The 20,109-nt window shown below is 43.8% G+C and overlaps 1 protein-coding gene and 2 long non-coding RNA genes across 3 annotated transcripts; 1 reads left to right on the top strand and 2 right to left on the bottom strand.

Annotated features, from left to right (window-relative positions):
- The first annotated feature begins 404 nt into the window (after window positions 1-404).
- LOC128407524 (uncharacterized) lies at window positions 405-15,875 on the top strand. The gene is made up of 3 exons (XR_008328821.1): window positions 405-613; window positions 14,786-14,969; window positions 15,765-15,875. It is a non-coding gene; the product is annotated as an uncharacterized LOC128407524 (long non-coding RNA).
- Window positions 5,463-8,189, bottom strand: LOC128407523 (uncharacterized). The gene is made up of 2 exons (XR_008328820.1): window positions 7,262-8,189; window positions 5,463-7,151 (listed from the first exon to the last, which is right to left on the bottom strand). It is a non-coding gene; the product is annotated as an uncharacterized LOC128407523 (long non-coding RNA).
- Window positions 8,195-19,888, bottom strand: FOXJ1 (forkhead box J1). Its single transcript, XM_053375972.1, has 3 exons — window positions 19,537-19,888; window positions 17,552-18,133; window positions 8,195-9,965 (listed from the first exon to the last, which is right to left on the bottom strand). The coding sequence occupies exons 2-3, from the start codon at window positions 18,071-18,073 to the stop codon at window positions 9,147-9,149; spliced, it is 1,341 nt and encodes a 446-aa protein (XP_053231947.1). The 5' UTR covers window positions 18,074-18,133; window positions 19,537-19,888; the 3' UTR covers window positions 8,195-9,146.
- Between the last annotated feature and the right edge of the window lie 221 nt (window positions 19,889-20,109).

Consider the following 20,109-nt stretch of genomic DNA (forward strand, 5'->3'; position numbering starts at 1 on the left):
ACGCATCTTGTGGGCTGCTGTTGCACACAAACGTTTGAAAGGGTGGACCCGACCCAACCCCTCACTGGTGGGGTGGAAAACCACTCAGAAATTTGTTTCGTTTTTAAAAACTGGACAAAAGGTGGTGGTTTCTCTCTCCCCACCTCCCACCCCTTTCCTCCTAAGCCTCGTATGACGATGCGGCTTTTATTTCGCTCTCCCTCCTGGGGCCTGGCTGACACTTTGCTGCTGCAAGAATCGTAGGAGGGTGGTTTTTTTTTTCCATCCGCTTTCACGTTTCCCTTTTATATTTCAAAGGGTTTCCATTTTGCAGGGGTGGGGGAGAAGCCGAAGGGAGTGGGCTGGAGGCGGGGGGGGGGTGTCTTGCTTTTTTTAAAAAAGGCGCTGCTTGGCACAGCTGTTTTTGACAACTGCCCGGCTAAGCAACACGTAACTTGGGAGGCCTGCTGTCCCCCTGACAGACGGATTTGTACTTACTTAAAAGCCGTGGGGGTTGAGCTGGAGCAGTATTGCTGGTGTGGGGAGGTGGTTGACCCGCCGTCAGTCCCACTTTCCCTCCCCATTTAAACCTTCCCAATCTCCTGGTGGCCCCATGGGAGCCAAAATCATACAGGTACTTGGATTTTCCCAACCCCAGCAACTTCAAGGTGATGGAGGGGGTTTTATATTGTGAAAACAGAAGGGGGGGGGGAGAAGGATGACCACACACACACACAAGGCAATCACAGGTTTCTCTCTTGTAACTGGGTAGTTTGGGCTGCGTACAACAAGGAGAGTTGAAATATCCTATTGTCGGGGAATTGATGTCCTTTCTACCTCAGTTGATGCCTTTTCTGCATCAGTAGATTTGCTATGGAGCCCCCTGCACAATGTCACACGTGGCCTCTTGGATGCTGGCAAGTGAGATACCCCAGCCGTGGTACATAATAGGAAATAAAACGAAAGGGATCTGAGCATCTCAGAATTCACTCATCGGTAGTGTGGTCCACCATTATTATTATTATTTTAATGATAGTTTGGAAGACTTTTGTTGCAATGTCTCATGGATACCAGTCTTATCTGGTGGGAGTGGGAATATTAAGAGTTGGAAGGGAGAGAAGTTGGGGGTACAGGCAGGTGGCAGGTAAATGGGTGAGGAGGGAGGAGATGCAGGGCCCTTTGCTCATGTACAACAGGAGTGGGGAACCCATTGGACTCCAGCTCCCATCATTCCCAGACAACATGGCTAATAGGATGGTGCAGAGATTATGGGAACTGTAGTCCAGCAACATCTGGAGGGCCACAAAAAATTCAGATAGATAGAGAGGTCAGATTGTTAGGAGTTGAGGCAGGCTGAATCCCTGTGCCCCCTTTTTAATTCCTGGATTATCTGAGCTAGCTTCCTGGTGAGGTGTTGGGACATTAAGCGGAACGAAGGAAGGGGCTCTGTGCAAGATGCCACACCTCCATTTAATAATGATTTTAAAGGTTTTGTGCTTCTCACTAGCTGCCAGTTTCCACTTTCCCTATGGCTGTACCAAAGGTGAAGGTTTCCTGAACCAATGCAAATTCTCTAACATACTCCCTAGCTTATGAGACTGCTGAAACTTCCTATTAAAAAAATACATGGATGCCTCCTATTGAAGCTGCCATACCCCAGTGAAGCATGGTGTCCCATAAGCTCACAATTTTGACCTGGTACCACCCTAAAACAACCCACTCACCGAATGGCTTGACCAGTGTGTGGCTGGCATTCTCTCCTGTACTGTTCCTCAAGTGCCTTTGTGCCACTCAAAGGTCATTAGTTCACCCTCCCTATCCTTTCATGTTTCCTTCCCTCTCCTTGCCTCCAACATCTTCACAGAAGCAATTGCTTCTGATCATAATTAGCCTCAAGTGGATTCATCTATTACTGTCTCCTTTGTGTGTGCTTCACTCCTGTGCTTTTCTCAGGGTACCTGGGCCATCTCTTCTCCACACCAGAGCTCTCTAGCTTAGAGTGAGCACAAGATAGTTTCCACTACAGAAATGGACTGAATTTTCTTCATTTCATCAAGTCCCCCCCCCCCAAGAAGGGGTGGGGGATCTTTTTCCAAATTAAAGGCCACATTTCCTTCTGTGCAACCTTCCAGGAGCCACAGGCCAATGAGGTACCTGGCCAGAGGTAAAAGTGAGCAAATGAACTAAATCTCACCTCTGTACCATAAACTACTTTCTACACAAACACACACCTCTCTCTATCCTCACCCAGAGAGCATTAGCAGAGCTCAAGGACACATTCCAAAGCAGGGCAGTTGAGGGGGGTGGTTGAGAAGGGGGGTGCAGCTTGGGGAGAGGGGTGTGGAGGGCCACAGTCAGTCCCCAGGCCTGAGGTTCTCAACACCTGCTCTAGAGTGTGAAGTGCTACCTCAGTCCTTCTCTGTTCTCTCTGAAAAGGAAAGGATACTGATACATGATACTAATATACCTTTTCAGCTATGCTAAATGTCTATATCTTGAACCAGTTCCATTTTGCAGGTAAACCTTTATTTGGAACCCCACGGTGCAAAAAGATGACTAACAGCAGGAGCAAAGCGCGCCTCTCTCTCTCTCTCTCTCTCTCTCTCTCTCTCTCTCTCTCTCACACACACACACACACACACACACCCATGCTGCTTCTCTCCTCCTGAGTGGCTTTTCCTTGACTTCACCCTGAGAGATAGCTCAGTTGGTAGAGCATTAGACTGTTGGTCTCAGGGTTGTGAGTTCGAGCCCCACGTTGGGTAAAAGATTCCTGCATTGCAGGGAGTTGGGCTAGATGGCCCTTGTGGTCCCTTCCAACTCTACACTTCTATGATTCCCAAAGCTGCTTTTTGTCCTGGGCTTGTTAAAGGGTCCATCAGAGTAATGTAACATGCTTCTGCCCGTGATAGCTAATGTGATGCTAAAATATAGGGAGCAGCTCATCCTTACCAAAGCAGAGTTTCCAGGCAGCTGGTGGTGCCTGCAAATCACACTTTTAGTAGGGTCCTCTTGAGTTCAAGCTGGGCTGCCAAGGGAAAAAGAATCATTGGCTTTCCTGCTGTCAAAGTGACACCAGGTGATCAACAGGTGGTGGCTCCATCCACCTGTTGAAGTGAACTTCAGGGGATGGGAAAATTCACCCTTGCCCTGAATCATTGAGGTCCAAAATGCTGCTCACTCCCTGTTTTTGGTCTTGCCTTCAGGTTGCCTAATACGCCTGGGTCACTCCTCTGCACTACTGTAGCTCTGTTCTTCTGCTGTCAGCTGCTTGTGGAATTACAGCTAAGGCTCCGCAAAGGCAGTAGACATTGCAAAGGAGGTTGCCTTGCTGGGAGGATGTGCAGGGAAATATAAGAAATGAAGTGCTGAGCATCATGTCTCCCTAGTAGAATTGTCACTGGTTATATAACAGATCAGGAAAGCCCTTCCCATAATCCCAGGTCTGGTTGCATTATGCATCATTGGTGCATCAAAATGTGATTGGGAACTGCCCAAAGCCATTTCAGTCCCCAAAGTAGGCCTAAACTAGCTTGAAATGAATCCAGACGATCTGGGGAAGTGTCTGTAGCAAGCTCTGGCCATGTTTTATTGGATGAATTTCAGTTGTTACAGTCTGGAGATACGAATAATTGTGCTACAATTGTGCTGACTACTATCAAGTTGACTTGACCTTTGTCTTTCATGGTTAATACAGTGGTACCTCAGGTTACAGACGCTTCAGGTTACAGACTCCACTAACTCAGAAATAGTACCTCGGGTTAAGAAGTTTGCTTCAGGATGAGAACAGAAATCATGCTCCGGCAGCGCGGCGGCAGCGGGAGGCCCCATTAGCTAAAGTGGTATCTCAGGTTAAGAACAGTTTCAGGTTAAGAACAGACCTCCAGAACGAATTAAGTTCTTAACCTGAGGTACCACTGTACTATATTAAGCTGAATAGGATCTGGAGCCATGGAGTGGGCAATGCCACTTTACAAGAGAGGGAAGTCTTGAAAGAGCCAGCTTTAAGGATTCATCAGGAAATTTCTTGGCACTATGTTGAATTATACCCAGTCCATCAGTAGTGCTAGAAAGCCCCAGTGTGGAAGCAGACCATTTTCTCTGTTGCTGTTTCCATTAAAGCACTTGTGGAATTAATGTTTTGCATTGCTACAGAGAATTTGTTTTTCAGAGCTTCTTGGTTGGAAGTTTAGCAAGTTTGATCATACCAGAGGCTTGGAAATAGTTTGTATTTGTAGTGTGTGCATTTTGAGAGATAGCTCCCACCTTGTTTGTATAGCACAGCCTTTGCCAACCTTGTGGCTTCCAGATGTTTTTGGGCTACAACGCACATCAGCCATAGCCAGGAGCTGCTCAGAGCAGTGGTCTAAAACATCTGAAGGGCCGAAGCCTGATGCAGCAAATGAGTTTTGTGAGTAACTTTGTGCCATGTTCCTCCACCTAGATCCTGCGAGCAACAGGTGGGCCTGATGCTCCCAGGTTGTTATAAAGGGGGGGGGGAGGAGCATAATTTGATTTTTATCTCCGATAGGTTCACCAGGAGGCAAACTGGATTTATTACATTCTCACAACTTGCCCTTTTGTGCGCAGATGAGTAGTTGGTTCAGCCAGACACATTTGCCTTTCTTATTAGAACTTCCATCTGCTGATTCTCCTCTAGACTTTGCTATGTTTCTGAAGCCATTGATCTCTAGAATTACACTGTGCTCCTGAAGCTGTATGGAGACTGGGACCAGGCTTTCAGCAGTAGGCAATCCAGAAATTCAAGCCAACTTCCATAGACCTAAATTGATCTGTACCTCTTGAGAAAAGCTTGAACAAATTCACTATTCTAAACGTGCAAGACGAACATGAATTTAAATATCTCCTGATACTGGTCATCCTGATACTGGTCATTGACTGCAATAAAGCGACTTTACTCATTAGGAGAACACTGAAATTAGATTTGCAGCAGTATTAGGTTTTTTTAAAAATAAGTTGAAGTAAAGTCACTGACTGCAACCAGAACCCATTGAAATCAAGGACAAAAATCTCATTGATTTGAATGCTGAATATTACATTTAGGTTGTGAATCTGAGAGTACATATTTACATATTTAGGTTTTTTCAGATATATGTGCTTCAAATCCCAAATCCCAAAATACAAAGAGACATAACAAAAATCCATTGGATTTCTATTTAGTCCTATTGATTTTGGTGGAAGAGAGTTAAAGTGCAAACTTAACTCTTTCACTGAACAATAGGATTTTAAAATGCTGAACTCTGTATGCCTCGTGCCCATTGAAAGGTGAATTCCAAATCTGAGTGCACTGAATTAAAGTTCCAAATTTTAAATTCAGCAAATCACTCTGTTTTGCCTCAATTATTTGTTTCAAAACTGATGCTGAGCACCTGGTCCATTTTGCATGTAAGTCCCCATTTCATTTTAGTTCTGAAATATATGCTCTTCCATAATTTAAAATAAGGTCTTTTCTTTTCCAGTAGTTGCCCAAACTAATTTTTATTTTTCAATAAACAAGCAATAAGGAGAGAGAGAGAGACATGTACACATATCTACGGACATGATTAAGGTTTCTAATATTGTTTCCAACAGCAACAGTTCCTAGCTTGCTATTTTTCATTAATCTAAAAACACTCCAAAGAAAATCTAGTATTTTAACTCACTGTAAATTAACATTTCCAACAGCAAAGGAGTGGATTAGAATCTGAATTGCTCATATTTCAGTTCCATGTCAGTGGTTCCTCTCTTCCCCCATTATATTTAGGTGATCCATATGGTTCCCAGATACAGTACTCTTCTACACTCCCACTACAAATCAAATAGAGGGCTGAATCCTGCTCAGCTCCAGGAAGCTCTGTTGATTTTTATTAGCAATATTAATACCAGCTGGTCCCAGAATATGAACATACTTTGCCTTCCATTACTTTGCTTTTTCAGGTACTCATATGCCTGTGACTTTTCCAGGTGTGTGTGTGTATGTGTACCTCCAGAGCAGTCTTCTTACATTGACCTTTGGAGGCAATATATTTTAGACTAGAGATGGCCAGTTTGGGGGGCCATGTGCTTTATCACCCAAGTAATGAAGACTAGGCAGGTGGTGGCAGTTCATCTATGAATGTCACGAGGCAGAACATTTTTACTACCCAGGAGGCGTGGCTCTGTTACCCTTTAGGAGTCTAGTACTTGGCAGGGTGTAAGCTGTCCATGCTTGGGGGCAGTTTATTTTATCTGCGAATTTATGTCCTACATTCCTGCAGACGCTTCAAGGAATAAATGGTGTCTATCCCCACCCCAAATATGGGACTACCTTGGTGCTGCCCAGAACTCATAAACTCTTGATTACACAAAAAAATTGTATCGGAGGTTGGATGTGTAGTCCACAGGTTGCCCTTTCTAGACTGTGTGCACTCTGCATATCCCAAGATAAAAAAATAAATTTGGGTCAAGTGCTTGGAAAATATAATGTGCAGCCGATGTGTATAGAAAGTGTGCAGCAACTCAGAACCAAATGCACATTTACTGCACATAAAAACACCCCAGGATGGCCTTCAGTCTTCTGCCTAGAGAGATTCAATGGCCTACCTTTGAGGGATGGTGTGAGGATGATTGTAAAGCACACTGAATACTAAAAGTGCTAGGAAATAACAATGCTTCATTGCCGCATCTCTCCTTGCACACTAATGTGAGCACAGGACTAATATTGGGGGCAGAAAGCAAAGAGCTGTGCTTGGATTCTCTGGGGATTAATCTGTGTCCATGATGCGGGTTATGTTTTTTTTAACTGTGAACAAAGAGAACGTAGCATGGGAAGCAGCCATCTCTAGGTGTCAAATTATTGTCCCTGGAAGTCTAGCTCTTTTGTTAAAATAAACTGGTGGGCGGGCAGAATACTCTGATGTGAACAGATGCGGTTCTAAAGAGGCATTTATCGCAGTTCATCATATTTGTCACACAGAAAGCCTGCACTTTTCTCCCCAGGTTGTAGCCTTTCCCCACTTAAAAATCATTGGGGCAGACTGATTAAGGGGATGGAAACATTAACATTTCAAAACATAATGCACGTGGGTGTACATTATTCAGGAAGGTGCAGAGAAGTAAAGGAAAAAAAGGATTGACGTTTGCTTGATGAACGTTCTGTTTGTTTCTGCATCTCCTAAATGCAGACAGTAGAGCTTTACCATTCCAGAAAGGTAAATACCCATAAAATATCATCACGTTCCAGACAAGACTGCCAGGTTCCCAGGGGGAATCTCCATAACTATTGGGAATATGCAGAGTTTACTTTATTTGAATGCACATAAACCTTAAGATGACTATTGGCTTAACATTAGCTGTGGGCTAAACACCTAGCTGGGTGGCAACTTTAGTTCTAGGATGGAAGCTAAATAAGAAAGCAGGGGGAAGCTTTCATTTGCATTTTCCACTGCATATACAGCCCTTGGCCTGTAACCATCCACTTAAGGCTATGGGCACACGTACGGTTTGAAATGCACAGGGCTTGTAATTCCACAGAGTGCTTTTGTACGTAGCACTTTGCCATTGTACATAGCTTTGCACAGCAACGTTGCCTAAAGCGGGAGTTAGTCTCTGTGCTATCTGTACATACAGGTAGGAGGAGTGTTTAAGAAGCAGTGAACAGCGATGTTCTCTACTCCCCTCCATTCATGTAGTCTAGTCACACCCCCTAAGCGCTGGAATAAATGGTGCAACACCTCACCACACTTGCACATGTGTAGTTCCTTCCTCACCTTGAAAAAAATGTGCATTTTAAAAATATGCAGCGGGATGTTGTCGGTATGTACGGCACCTCAAAACTGCACTTTCATCCAGCACTGAATACAAATTATCACACAGTGTGCACCTACCATGAGTCTAGAGCCACTGATTAACATGCCCATTTGGAGTTTTGTTTTAAACTCTCGCTGGCTAGAGACTCAAATATAAGGAGACATTAACTAAAGCAGAGCAATATTTTAGAAGTACCCACCCGGGATTGCTTGGCCAAAAGGAGAGGAAAATAATAGCCCTTCATTACTGATCAGTTGTGTTGGCAACTGATTTGTCGGAGTCTGTCTTTTAATCACACAAATTCCTTCATAGCTTCCGGCTAGGAAAGGGTACGGCACTTTGTTAGTTGTTCAAGGCTTTAGAGGGCCTGCCTGCCATGACTTCAAATGTCTAGGCTTTAAAGTATACACAGTCAAGATTGCAAAAATAAGTAAAAAGGACCGTCTAGAGAATGCCAGGTCCCCATTTGTGGATTTTTAAAAATCCTCTACTGGCAGGAATTCCCACTTGCATATTTTATTACATTTCCCCTCTGTATAACAAATGCTTGATACACTTCAATCTTAATTAACATTATTACAAACAATCCTCATTCCCCACCCCCGCTGTAAATACTCTACTGATTGCGCCCTGTAGCTAAAAATATAGGTTTTGTAATAGATATATAGATATATAGTAGGCTCTCTATTTTATAAGCCTGAAAGATCTTGCCTTGTTGATTCATTTCTGAACATACAGATGTCGACATCTAAACTAGTCCTAGATAGACTGGTGGCTGAAATTCCTAGAATACAGATGGGAATAGTATTTGCCTGCTACTTAATTGTCCCATGTTTTACCTATAAGAAATTTTCCCTGGGTAGAAACAATGCAAACACACTCACATGAAAGAGAGGGATGGAGGGAGAAGCAAATGGACCAAAGAAGGAAGAGGAAATTACAGAAATCACAGATCTAACATGTTCTTAGTAACCAGAAAAGGCCAGCTCTTCCATCCTATTCCATTATATTCAAATGTCATGCCCTCCCCTGCAAGGAAGATATGCCCTTTTCAATTCCCTCCACCCCCGAAGTAGAAAAATTCCATATTTCTTTAAAAGAACACAAAAATAAGTACTGTATTATTATTATTTTGTTGTCTTTTGGGGTACAGAGTTCCCCGTGTGTTGCTTTCAGATACATCCTGCCAAATTCTCCAGATCTTTCCCTCCCCACCCCTGACACCTCTGTGATCCACGTGGTCCCAAGAATGAAGATGTATTGTTTGCTAGAGGATTCTACTGTTAGTGTAAAGTCCTGCAGCACTGGACCAATCTTGTTCATACATCAGGTCAACCTGGGATGATCTTGAGCCTTCCAGCCAGGGCTCTTGTCACTCATTAAAGACACCCAGCATTGCTCCAGTCATTCATTTCTGTCTGCAACGAAGGATCGTTGAGTTCAAAGAGCGGATCTATGTTGACAGAACTCGAGAGGTAATCGTTTCTCCCTTCATCCCAGGGATGCTGGAGGAAAGAAGTGGCAATGAAGGTCTCGTCAAAGTCCAAGCTGTTCTGGTTGGATTCGGTTAGGATGTAATCCTGCCCGGCAGGGCACCACTCCTGTGGGCAGTCAATATGTCTTCCATGCACAGTCAAGTCTACATCCCTGGTTATTGGGCTGATAGGAGGAGTGATCTCCAGATCCTCAAAGGTGGAGAAGTCACCATTTAAGGTGGTGTCGAAGATAGCTTCCCAGTCAAAGTCACCTTTCAGAGACCCAAGCTCTGTCTGCTCTTCCTGAGTAAGCAGAGGGGAGCTGGAGAGACGGGCTGTCTTGCACATCCTCTTGGGGAGTGGCTGCTTGCGTTTATGGCTCATTTTCCCATCTGCCGGGTTCCAGTTCTGGTCGCCGGTGGCTTCTTCAAACTCTTTGAGCAGCTGCTGAGACTCCATGTTGATTTTCAGGATGCTGTTGTTTTTCCAAGATGCCGCTGCCTGGTGAGCCAATGAACTGGAGCCAGCATCCTGCTGGAGTCTTCCGGTGAAAGCTGGGTGGATTTGCACGGGGGGCATCCTGCGCTTCTTGAACGCTCCGTTCATCAGCCTGTCTGCATACTGGGGGTCGATCTTCCAGAATCCACCTTTCCCTGGTTCGTCCTTCTCTCGTGGCACCTTGATGAAGCACTTGTTCAAGGACAGGTTGTGCCTAATGGAGTTCTGAAACCAGAATTAAACAAAATGGAATTTTAATATAAGTAACTGCAAACATAAACCCACATTGAAGTGAATACAATGAAGGCGGATGAATCAGCTGTAAGTGTGAAGGTCTTTTCAGCAAGGAAGAAGGCTGAAGTGGCTTGCCACAGTGAAACTGAATCTGGAATAGAATGATGCTTAAATGAGCCACATGGCCAGGCATATTTCTACCGATAAATGACCATCCTCATTCCTATACAACTTTGAAATACTACAGCTTTGAAATACTGTATATGGATTCATGCCTCAACTCCCATCCCGATATTTTAACCATCATGATTAACCAAGAACTTCAGATCATGACACAAGAGCATTAAATTCATACAAGAGTGACATTCATGAACCAGAATATTTACTGGAAGTATTTTGTAAGAACCTTCATTTGAGATGGCCTATAGATGCCAATGGCAAGTGTGGGGAGATGAGGGGTGTTAGTACCCTGTCTGCTTTTTCTAGCGCATGCATTGCATAGTGTTAGCGCACATTCAACACACATAACTTCCCAGAAAGAATCCTGGGAACTGCAGTTAAGGGTGCTGGGAATTGTAGCTCTGTAAGGGGGAAACTATAGTTCCTGGGACTCTTTTGAGGAAGCCAAGTGTTGGATGTACTTTAAATGTAGGGTATGGATCTGCCCTTAGTTTCAAGGTTTGATTCTGTTAAAAGGTTCTAAGTTGTCCTGAGCTTTCAGGAAAAGATAGGTATCTTATTCCATGTGTGTCTATATTACAAGTTTAAACGACTTTCAAAGCACACCCTGGCTTTCAAATTGCTGTTCTGTGCAGAAGTCTCTAAGAAATAATTCTCAGCACTCTTGCAAAGCTACCATTTCCAAGGTGTTGTCAAGGAAGTCAAGAAGAGAGCTAAATGAGATTAAATCTGTTTAAATCTGTACTTAAAACTTTTCATAAATAATAATACTTAAAACGTGAAAAGGGTCTTTCATCTCCCTCATAGTACACAGACACTCGTTCTCTTATTGACACACCTTTTCTAGTCTGCTGCTCTCCTTCCGTCACTCCTTTAAATAACAAACATGCCAGCAGAAGTGGAGCCAAGACCGAGCCACCGAGAAACTAGAGTAATTAGGGGGAATCCCAAAATTTACAGAAGTACAAAACATCCTTAAAAACAACAACTGATGTGGTTAAAAAGAGAGAGATGATACTCAGTAACCACAAAAAAATAATAATTAATTTCAATTGGAAAAGAAAACCAGAAAACCATGGTGGAGTAGCCTGAAGACTGGTATGGATGGATGTACAAGATAATATAATGATCCAGTCCAGTGTTGGCACAAGAAAAAAATATGGATGGTGGAAGAGAAAGTGCAAAGAGAGTTTTGATGGAGGCATATGTGGAAGATTAAGAGGAAAATTGACCTCTGGAAATAAGGCACCCCAACAATCTCTGCAGGTGGAGGGCAAAGAAAGAGAAGTAATTTTTAAGCAACCACATGCCCAGCCTTGCTGTCCTTTAGTGATGCTTAAGGAAAGACATTTATATTCCCACAAGCTCCAGCTCATTCAGAATTACTGGAGGGGGAGAACACCTTAATATAAGAAAAAGCTAATGCAGATGCCCTCCATTTATCCTGAGTGTCAGTCATCATAAGATCAAGTGTCTCCTTTAATATGCCAACAACAACAACACCCTGCCCATCTGGCTGGGTTTCCCCAGCCCCAGTTACAATGAATAGTTTCTTTCAGTCTAAAAGACTGCATATTAGGTCTGGACCAGAACAGACTAATGCAGTGAAATAGTGTAGTAGAAATAGTGCTTTTTCCCCTTCCATGGTGCTAGAAGAGACAGTTTCTGTTTGACTAGTTTTGGTTAGAAGTGTTCACAGCAACTTTCTGAACAGTGAGATGAAGAAGATCACCATCTCACTTCCTCAAAATCAGAAGAGAACAGACCTCAATGCTTTAGGAGACGAGAAAGGTAAGCTAGACATTTTATGGCCCTCATAGTTGGATTGTTTTTTAAACCCCATGCTAGCCAGAAAACTGATTTTGGCCTGGCTGATATGTCACTTTAAAAACATATAGTTTAAAAATGAACATGCAAGGTACTTGAGGCACTGTTAACATCTCAGCTGCTTTGCTCTTCCTCTGCTCATGCTAGGCTGCTAGGATTATATCTAAACCTGGGCTCATTGTTGTTTTTTTCTCCCTCCAAACAAACCATAAACTGTAAATTACCTAAGTTTGTTCTTGGCTTCTGGCTTGCTTGCACAAAACAAACAGTGAGCTCAGGTTCTCAAGTGTCACTAATCCAAACCATGGTTTCATTCCTGGCAGGCGTAGGGGAGGAATGAAGCAGCTGCGGTTTTTGCTCTGTGCATCAGCACACTGCAGGTTCACCTTTTAAAGCACAGCTAAGCTTCAGATGGGACACGGGTGGCGCTGTGGGTAAAAGCCTCAGCGCCTAGGGCTTGCCGATCGAAAGGTCGGCGGTTCGAATCCCCGCGGCGGGGTGCGCTCCCGTTGCTCGGTCCCAGCGCCTGCCAACCTAGCAGTTCGAAAGCACCCCCAGGTGCAAGTAGATAAATAGGGACCGCTTTCTAGCGGGAAGGTAAACGGCGTTTCCGTGTGCGGCTCTGGCTCGCCAGATGCAGCTTGTCACGCTGGCCACGTGACCCGGAAGTGTCTTCGGACAGCACTGGCCCCCGGCCTCTTGAGTGAGATGGGCGCACAACCCCAGAGTCTGGCAAGACTGGCCCGTACGGGCAGGGGTACCTTTACCTTTTAAGCTTCAAATGATGTGTGAACCAACATGTCTGATGCTCAAGGATTATCCCATAAACCACAGCTACCATGGTACACTATGGTGCTAAATATGACGACACTTCATTTGACAGAAATGGAAAAGGGAACACAACATAACTCCCCCCCCCTTGCTCTGCACACTCACTGGCCTCCTTCGTATGGATTGCTTATATATACACACCCATGTACGACACACATTTGTGCACCCATGGAACATCCTGTGGTTGGAATGGACTTCATATGAAATCACCCTCTGAATCATCATAAAAAGGAAAAGAAAAATCAGAAAATCTCTAGAAAAAAAATAGCAACAAAGAGAGAAACCAAAAGAAGGGGCATTTACTGTTCCCATAGAGCTACTCCTCAGAAGAATGAATGTGCATGTCTGGAGTGATGTGCACAATCAGAAAGGAAACTCTGTTATTGGGTAAATAACACCCTCTTATAGAGCACAAAGCCAGGAGGGTGTTAAGAGATTGGATATGGTAAAGGATTGTGTGCAAGAGTTTTTCATTCTTTTTTTTTTCTTAAAAAAAAATGTTGCCTGGATATCTTTATGCTTATTCATCCATAATCCGTATTGCCAAAGAGCAAAAGCAAGGCTTGAATGCCTGGAGGGCTAAATAATAATAAGAAGCTATTCCTCTAGGCTGAAACTCCCTGGGCATCTTGGCTCCTTTCCAAAGCACACAGCTCCCACAGGAATCTCTCCCCATCCCCCCACCCCCCTGCTTATGGGTGGCATGACATTTTGACTTTGTGTCTGCACTTACAGGAACTGGGGTTGACGAGGCGGGTGAGAACATGGGCACGATGGGAGAAAGGGGAAAGAAAGAAAGAAAGAAAGAAAGAAAGAAAGAAAGAAAGAAAGAAAGAAAGAAATTCCTGTGAACGCGCTGGTCTCCGATGAGTCAGAATTTACTGTTTAATGAAATTTTACAAGGGTCAGAGAATAACCCTCTTCCCTGCTAGAGTCAGTTTAAATCTGCTGGGCTTGCCTACAAGCTGATTATTACCCAGCTAGTTAGCATATTTATCATTCTTCCCTGCAAGGATCCATCAAACCACCTGCATCATGATAAAGAGGGAGTGAATACTGGGTTTTTGTTTTTTTAAAAGGGGGAAAGAAAGAACAGGAAAGTTTGCATCAACCACATCAATATGCAAGGGTTTTTCTTTCTTTCTTTTTGTACTTATTAATCCCCATGTTGTTGTTAATTCTGTAAAACATAAAATGTTCCAATCTCATAGGAAACCTAATGGATTTAGTTTTGGTCAATACCTTTATTAGGATTTAGGACCACTAGAATGTCAGAAAATAGTGAGCAAGCTTTTGAGTTCTCCAGAAGTCTTCATCAGGCTAGATGTTACACTTGTTTTATGCATTGTGACCATGGTAGGAATCAGAAACATCCACTACACTGAGCAGCGTTATTGTAGTGACTGCAAGCAATAGTGTTTTGGCACATCAAGAGACCTGGTTGTGATACAGTCTACTAGGAGGATTGGAAACAAGCTTAGCAGTGTGTAGTGGCAGCCTTTTGACAGGTGATGGAATGACAATAATTCTGTACCATGTCATGTCATCACCATCATATCCAGCCACCTAGAATCTAACTCATTCACTAATCACTTAGGATGGAGAGGAAACTCTTTGTTTCACCTTAAGCAGGGGTGCCAACTTCAATAAAATACTGGAGGGCCCAGATAAGCCCCACCCCTCGTAATTGATCACATGACACGGTGCACACACACCATTTGAATGGCAATGCCCATCAACTTAGTGGGGGGGTCCCCTCAATTTGGGGGGGTGAATTCCCTTCAACTCCTAGGAGTTGGCTCTTATGATCTTAAGGATGATGTGGCAAGGAACATCTCAAGAGGGTTTCCCTCAAGGATTCAACACTAAAACTACCCATGAATATCAGACTGTCACATCAATTGTCAGAAATGAATGACATGTACTCATCATTTTCCTTTGACTGAGATGGTGATGATTGTTATTATTTTTAGAAAATAGTGCTTTGAGAGCAGAAGGGAAAGTCCAAGGTATAGAATTAAGAGTGGATGCTTGAAATAGGCTGACTTTTGGGTCTCCGTCTATTGGTGTGGGGCTACAGATTCACTGTCTTACCAGGACTATTTGAAGGACATAAAAAAATTACAAGCCATATAGATGCTACAGCAATAGAGTCCAGTTAAGTACCTTATAAAGACCTGGTGAACAAATTTTATTTGGATTTTCTGAAAGGCAAAACTTTCCCTCTTTTTTCCTACCCAAACTTTTACATGTCCAGCCTACCGTTGACTCAAATATTTTTAAACCTCAAGGAGCCAAAGACACAAATGAGTCTACCATGTATCACAGACATTGGGAATTGAAGAAGGTGGTGCTCAAGGACAGAGATTCCTCCTTACACTGTAGTGCTTGCTATGGGAGGGAGAGAGCCTCAACATGCATCATTTCAATATTGTTGTTAACATGGTAACAAAAGTGAATTTATTCTCATTACAGGCCACAGCCTTCATTGCAGGCTGATGTCTTATGTCCAAGGCTGTTCAGCTGGTGGTCATGAGACTTTGGCTCTTCATATGCTGTTATTGGATTTCAACTCTCATTACCCTCAGCCAGCATGGCCACTGATCAAGGATGATGAGAACTGTAGTCTAGCAACATCTTGCAGGTTACTTACACCTCTCCAAGAGGTTAGTGAAAAGTTATAATATTTCTGTCTTTGACCATTTGAGGCACTGTATACTTCTGATCCAATATCCCAGCCATTCTACACTTAGATGCACCTCTTTCCTAATAACCTCTCTCAAATCTTTATTTTGCCTTCTTTCAAATGCTTCTCCACAGTCAATCTTGGAAAGCATCAGATCACGTGGAAAAGACACATCAATTTCTTTGGTTTCCTCCTCAATGGATCAAAGGGTGGGATAGGGGGGAAAGAAATTTATACCCCTGACTTTTTCTCCTCTTTCTCCCTAGAAGTGTGTGAAGCAGTTGCTTGTTTTAAATGCTCTCCAGGCATGACGCAAATCGGCTAAGTATCTCCTACTTGTGTGACCAACTAAATTTTGGATACGAGAAGTTAAGCTTCCAGATATTGAATATGGAATATAGTTCCATATTCAAAGAGCTGGTTTCCAAAGCCCTCCTAACAAGATTGTTCCCACTGAAATGTGGGGGGAAAACAGACATTTCAGGGTGGAGCATTAAGACTTACAGCAAAGTGGAAGGCTGCTTCTTGGGTATATTCAAAATAAAATTTATTTTAAAAAACCAGGTATCCTGAGAGCATTTGTTGTGGCTATTTTTTCTACCTCATTGTAACCAGAAATATAAACACTTGTGGGGAATAATCACGTTATCTGCATTGAAGGATGGAGTGGGGTTGACTGCCCCCTTCCCTCTCTAATTGGTTCCCCTGCCTCCCAGTTGTGTATTTATTTTACTCCAAATGCCCATTTATGACTGATTGAATTAGCAGCATTAAGCATCCAATGGAAGATTGGAGGAGAATCACCTCTAGGCAACGCAACCCGCCTCTTGGCTCCTACTCTTGCCATCTTTACTTTTCTTTCGCCCTCCACCTGTTTCCTTCTCTCTTCCCCTTCACTGCCCCTCTTTTGTTTTTCTGTACTTTCTATGGCACTTCCTTTATGCTTGTTGGAGCCTCAAAATAAAAGGACATTCTCTCAATCATCCACAGTCTTTGTTAGATAATTGCTACCTTCAGAAGGAGAAAATGCCTGTTTACATTGCTCTGCTTTCTCATTTACCACAACCTCTGTGTGCTGCTAAGTGCTTATTCCAGGCAAAACACCTTGATAGGAAACATACCAAGCAACAGTAATTGCACTCTAGGGAGAAGGAAGCACAGAAAGGAGCTGCAGCATGAATACTACAAACACTTGGTCGCTTTCTAATGTCATAGGAGGTTGACAGGAGATCTGTTCCTCATCTCGTAGCAAGAGCGTCTTACAGCCACCTGACCACAGACATAGCTGGTTCTCCCGTAAGGTGGCACAACTGACAGTGATGGAACCTCACATTATGTATGTATGACGAAAGATGATCCAGGAAAAAGGGTGCTAGTGTCTAAATTTGCACACCCACCATACATTTAAAGCACATAACCACCACCACCCCTTATAATCTTGGGAACTGCAGTTTGTTATAGCTGCTGGGGATTGCAGTTCTGTTGGGGTGAGCTACAGTTCCCAGGATTTATTTGGGGTGTAAATGCTTTGAATGTGCTCAAAAGGTATGGTGTGGGTCCAGCCCCCGGTTGCAAACCTAAGTCTACTTCGGTGGGAGTAAGTCCCATCAAGTAAGTCCCTGGCGTGCTCTGGTCCACAGGGTCATGAAGAGTCGGACATGACTAAATGACTAAACATCAAGTCCCATCAAATTCTATATGGACATGATTAGGACTGTGTTGTGTGTTAAGAATGTAGGGAGCTGTTTGCTGCTCTAACCATGGCCATTTTTAAGGATTCTGGCCAAGTAGCTTAGATTTCCTTCATCAGCATATTAGGTGTACACAACACTTGCCTCACATGGAAATTATGAGAATTTAAATACTGGTGAAACTGTCAGATAATGCAAGTCATAAAAGCATCAAGGCTGATTTGGGAGGATGGCTGGTCATGAACCGCAGTGGATAGCCAACAGAAAACATGGAGACAGTAGCAAGTGCACAATAACCTCACCCACATGACTGGGTGGCCAAAATGCAGAGAGGTATGGGCTGTCCCATCCTAGGCACCTACCTGCCATGTGGGGTCTGCATGGCGGAAATAGCAGAAATTATCTGTAATCCATTTATAGATGTCTGAGAGGGTGATTTTGGTTTTCTTGCTCGCTTCCATCGCCATGCAGATGAGCGTGGCATAGGAGTAAGGAGGCTTTACATGGGGATTAGTCTTGTAATCTATGTCTTCCAATGGCTGGCCTTGCAGGTGTGCAGTCCTGGATGTGGAAGAGGAGATTGGCTTGCCAGGGGTATGGGGCATCCCCATGCAAGCCGGGTCACCAGCTAGAGGGGAACACGGTGCAGCAGAGCCAGGGATCTTGTGATAGCCATGAGGATCTGTGCTGCAAGGGGAAGAGCTTGCCTTGCCCATGTTGGCGTTGATGATGGAGAATTCTTGAAGCCACTGTAGGCTGGTCAAGCTGTCGTCCAGGTTGCTCGAATCCGCCATGCTGCTTTCCTGGCCTTTCTCTTCTTCAGACTGCACGTTCAGCCAGCTGTCAGTCATGTCAGGGGAAGCCAAAATAGGCAAGTCCAACATTCAGGAATTGTGGGAGAGCAGGAAGGGGGAAGAAGGGGGAAGGGCAGGGAGGTGACAATCCTGCAACAATAACACGAAGAAGTTCAAAGCCCCTAACAAATGGGCGGCTCACAAACAAACACTTGAGCAGGTTGTTTTCTAGCCAGACACTCTAAAAGCACTGCAGCCAAATATACCCTTGAGGTAATCCCAGAGAATTGAGCCATCCCTGGGTGTAGGATCCCCCTCTCAAACCAGCCTGCTTAACTAGCCTGCTTTATGCAGACCACAGCCTAAGATGGGTGGAATTCACCCAAATGCCCCTTTTTTTCTTTTGTGGCAAGATTTTTCGCAAAACTGCCAAGAATCTAAGTAGCATTTGTTCCTATTGATACACTTAAAACCCAGCTAGAAACATGCAACTGAAATGAACATGTTAGTATCTCCTTCTAGGTAAATAAAAATTTATTCACCTTCATAAATGCTTCAGCTTGCAAACCTGACAGTCCCTAACCCTTTTACAGATTCCATCTTAGTGATTTGAAGTAGCCTCTGTTTTAAATCTGTCATTGATTCCTCACTCAATGCACAACACCATCAGTTTTTGTTTTCTTCAACATTAGAGGTATGAATACTGCCCTAAAAATGGTTAAGATGGTTGGAGTTTCATGCCATTCCATAATGCCTAGAATTTCCAAGGCTATCTTGGGGATAAACGTGATTCAATTTTTTTAAAAAAGGAAAATCTACCTCCAGCAACACAATCCATAAGTTGAAGCACTTTCATTAAGGCAAGTGGCACCCCAGTGCCAAACACATTATGTGATGTATATCCCATTGATTTCAATGGGACCTACCTTCAGGTAATGGGCTTAGGGTTGTAAATTGTTCCCATTGATTTGGCAGGGAGCTAAATCGGTTTAAACCTGACTGCTTTGACTCAGCTGGTTCATAGAGCAGAGGGTAAAATCACACCTAGGCTGCTCAAGGCTGTAATCCTGTACCCAGAGAGTAAGCCCCATTTACCTCAATGGGGCTTAATGCCCAGTATATTATGCATAGGACTGGGCTGCTTTGAAATCCTATGAATCTTGTATGCCACATATGTAAGCATAACAAGAGGGCATTTAGGTTGGAGAACCAGAAGAAGAGTGGCCGAGTACCTGTATTTAAGCTTTACTCCCCCTGAACTAGTACATGAAGATTCATGCCAACCATCTTCACATGAAAAACACAGAATTCAATCAAGCCCCCAAAAGGCTCTTACCATGGATTATTTCTTCCCCTTTTAAATGAAAGTGTTGTTACATTTGCGTTGATGGATTCATGAGAGGGTCCCTCTGCATTCACGTCTGGCCAGAACCATAAAATTAAAAAATTGTGTGCTGGGAGGATTCCAGCCTCCCCAGGATAACGTGGCGGAGAAATAAAGCTGGCCTGCCCTCCCCGCCTTATGAAGAAACAAATAATTCCGTTTATCTTACCTGTTCCTACGAAGGAATCCCCCTACCGCCAAGTGTTTACTACTAAGCGCCGAATATTCAGTGGGGTGAAGTGTGTGGCGGTGGGGGCCGGGTAGGGAAATAGGGTAGATTTCTACTGCTCTCCCGTTGGATGAATTATTACGCCCCTCGCTGCCAGAGCCCTTTTATTCCGGAGCCGCTGTGATTTGTAAGCAACAGAATGACTGTCAATAAGTAGCTGCTCCGAAAGGCTTCTCTGGATGCTATGGAGACGCTCCGCCCCTATAAACAGCTTCTGCCCCTCTCATTGGTCCTCGGATCTCCATGGAGAGCGCAATCACTTGACAGGGTTTCTCTCTCTCTCTCTGCGGTTCTGCTACTTTGCACAAACTTTGTTTTGCCCCCCATCCATCCTTCTCCCCTCCACATCGCACCCCCTCCCACCTGCTTCATTTGCCACCAGTTAATTTTTAGTCACGGATCCTGGCTGCCGTGGTAGGAAAAGAGAAGCTTATGAAACCTTTAAAATCTAAGTGCTTTTAAATATCTGATGAAGCGCAATCGCACGCATTTTTTTTTAAAAAAAAACAAACG

Source organism: Podarcis raffonei, chromosome 2, assembly GCF_027172205.1.
Source record: "Podarcis raffonei isolate rPodRaf1 chromosome 2, rPodRaf1.pri, whole genome shotgun sequence".
NCBI lineage: Eukaryota > Metazoa > Chordata > Lepidosauria > Squamata > Lacertidae > Podarcis > Podarcis raffonei.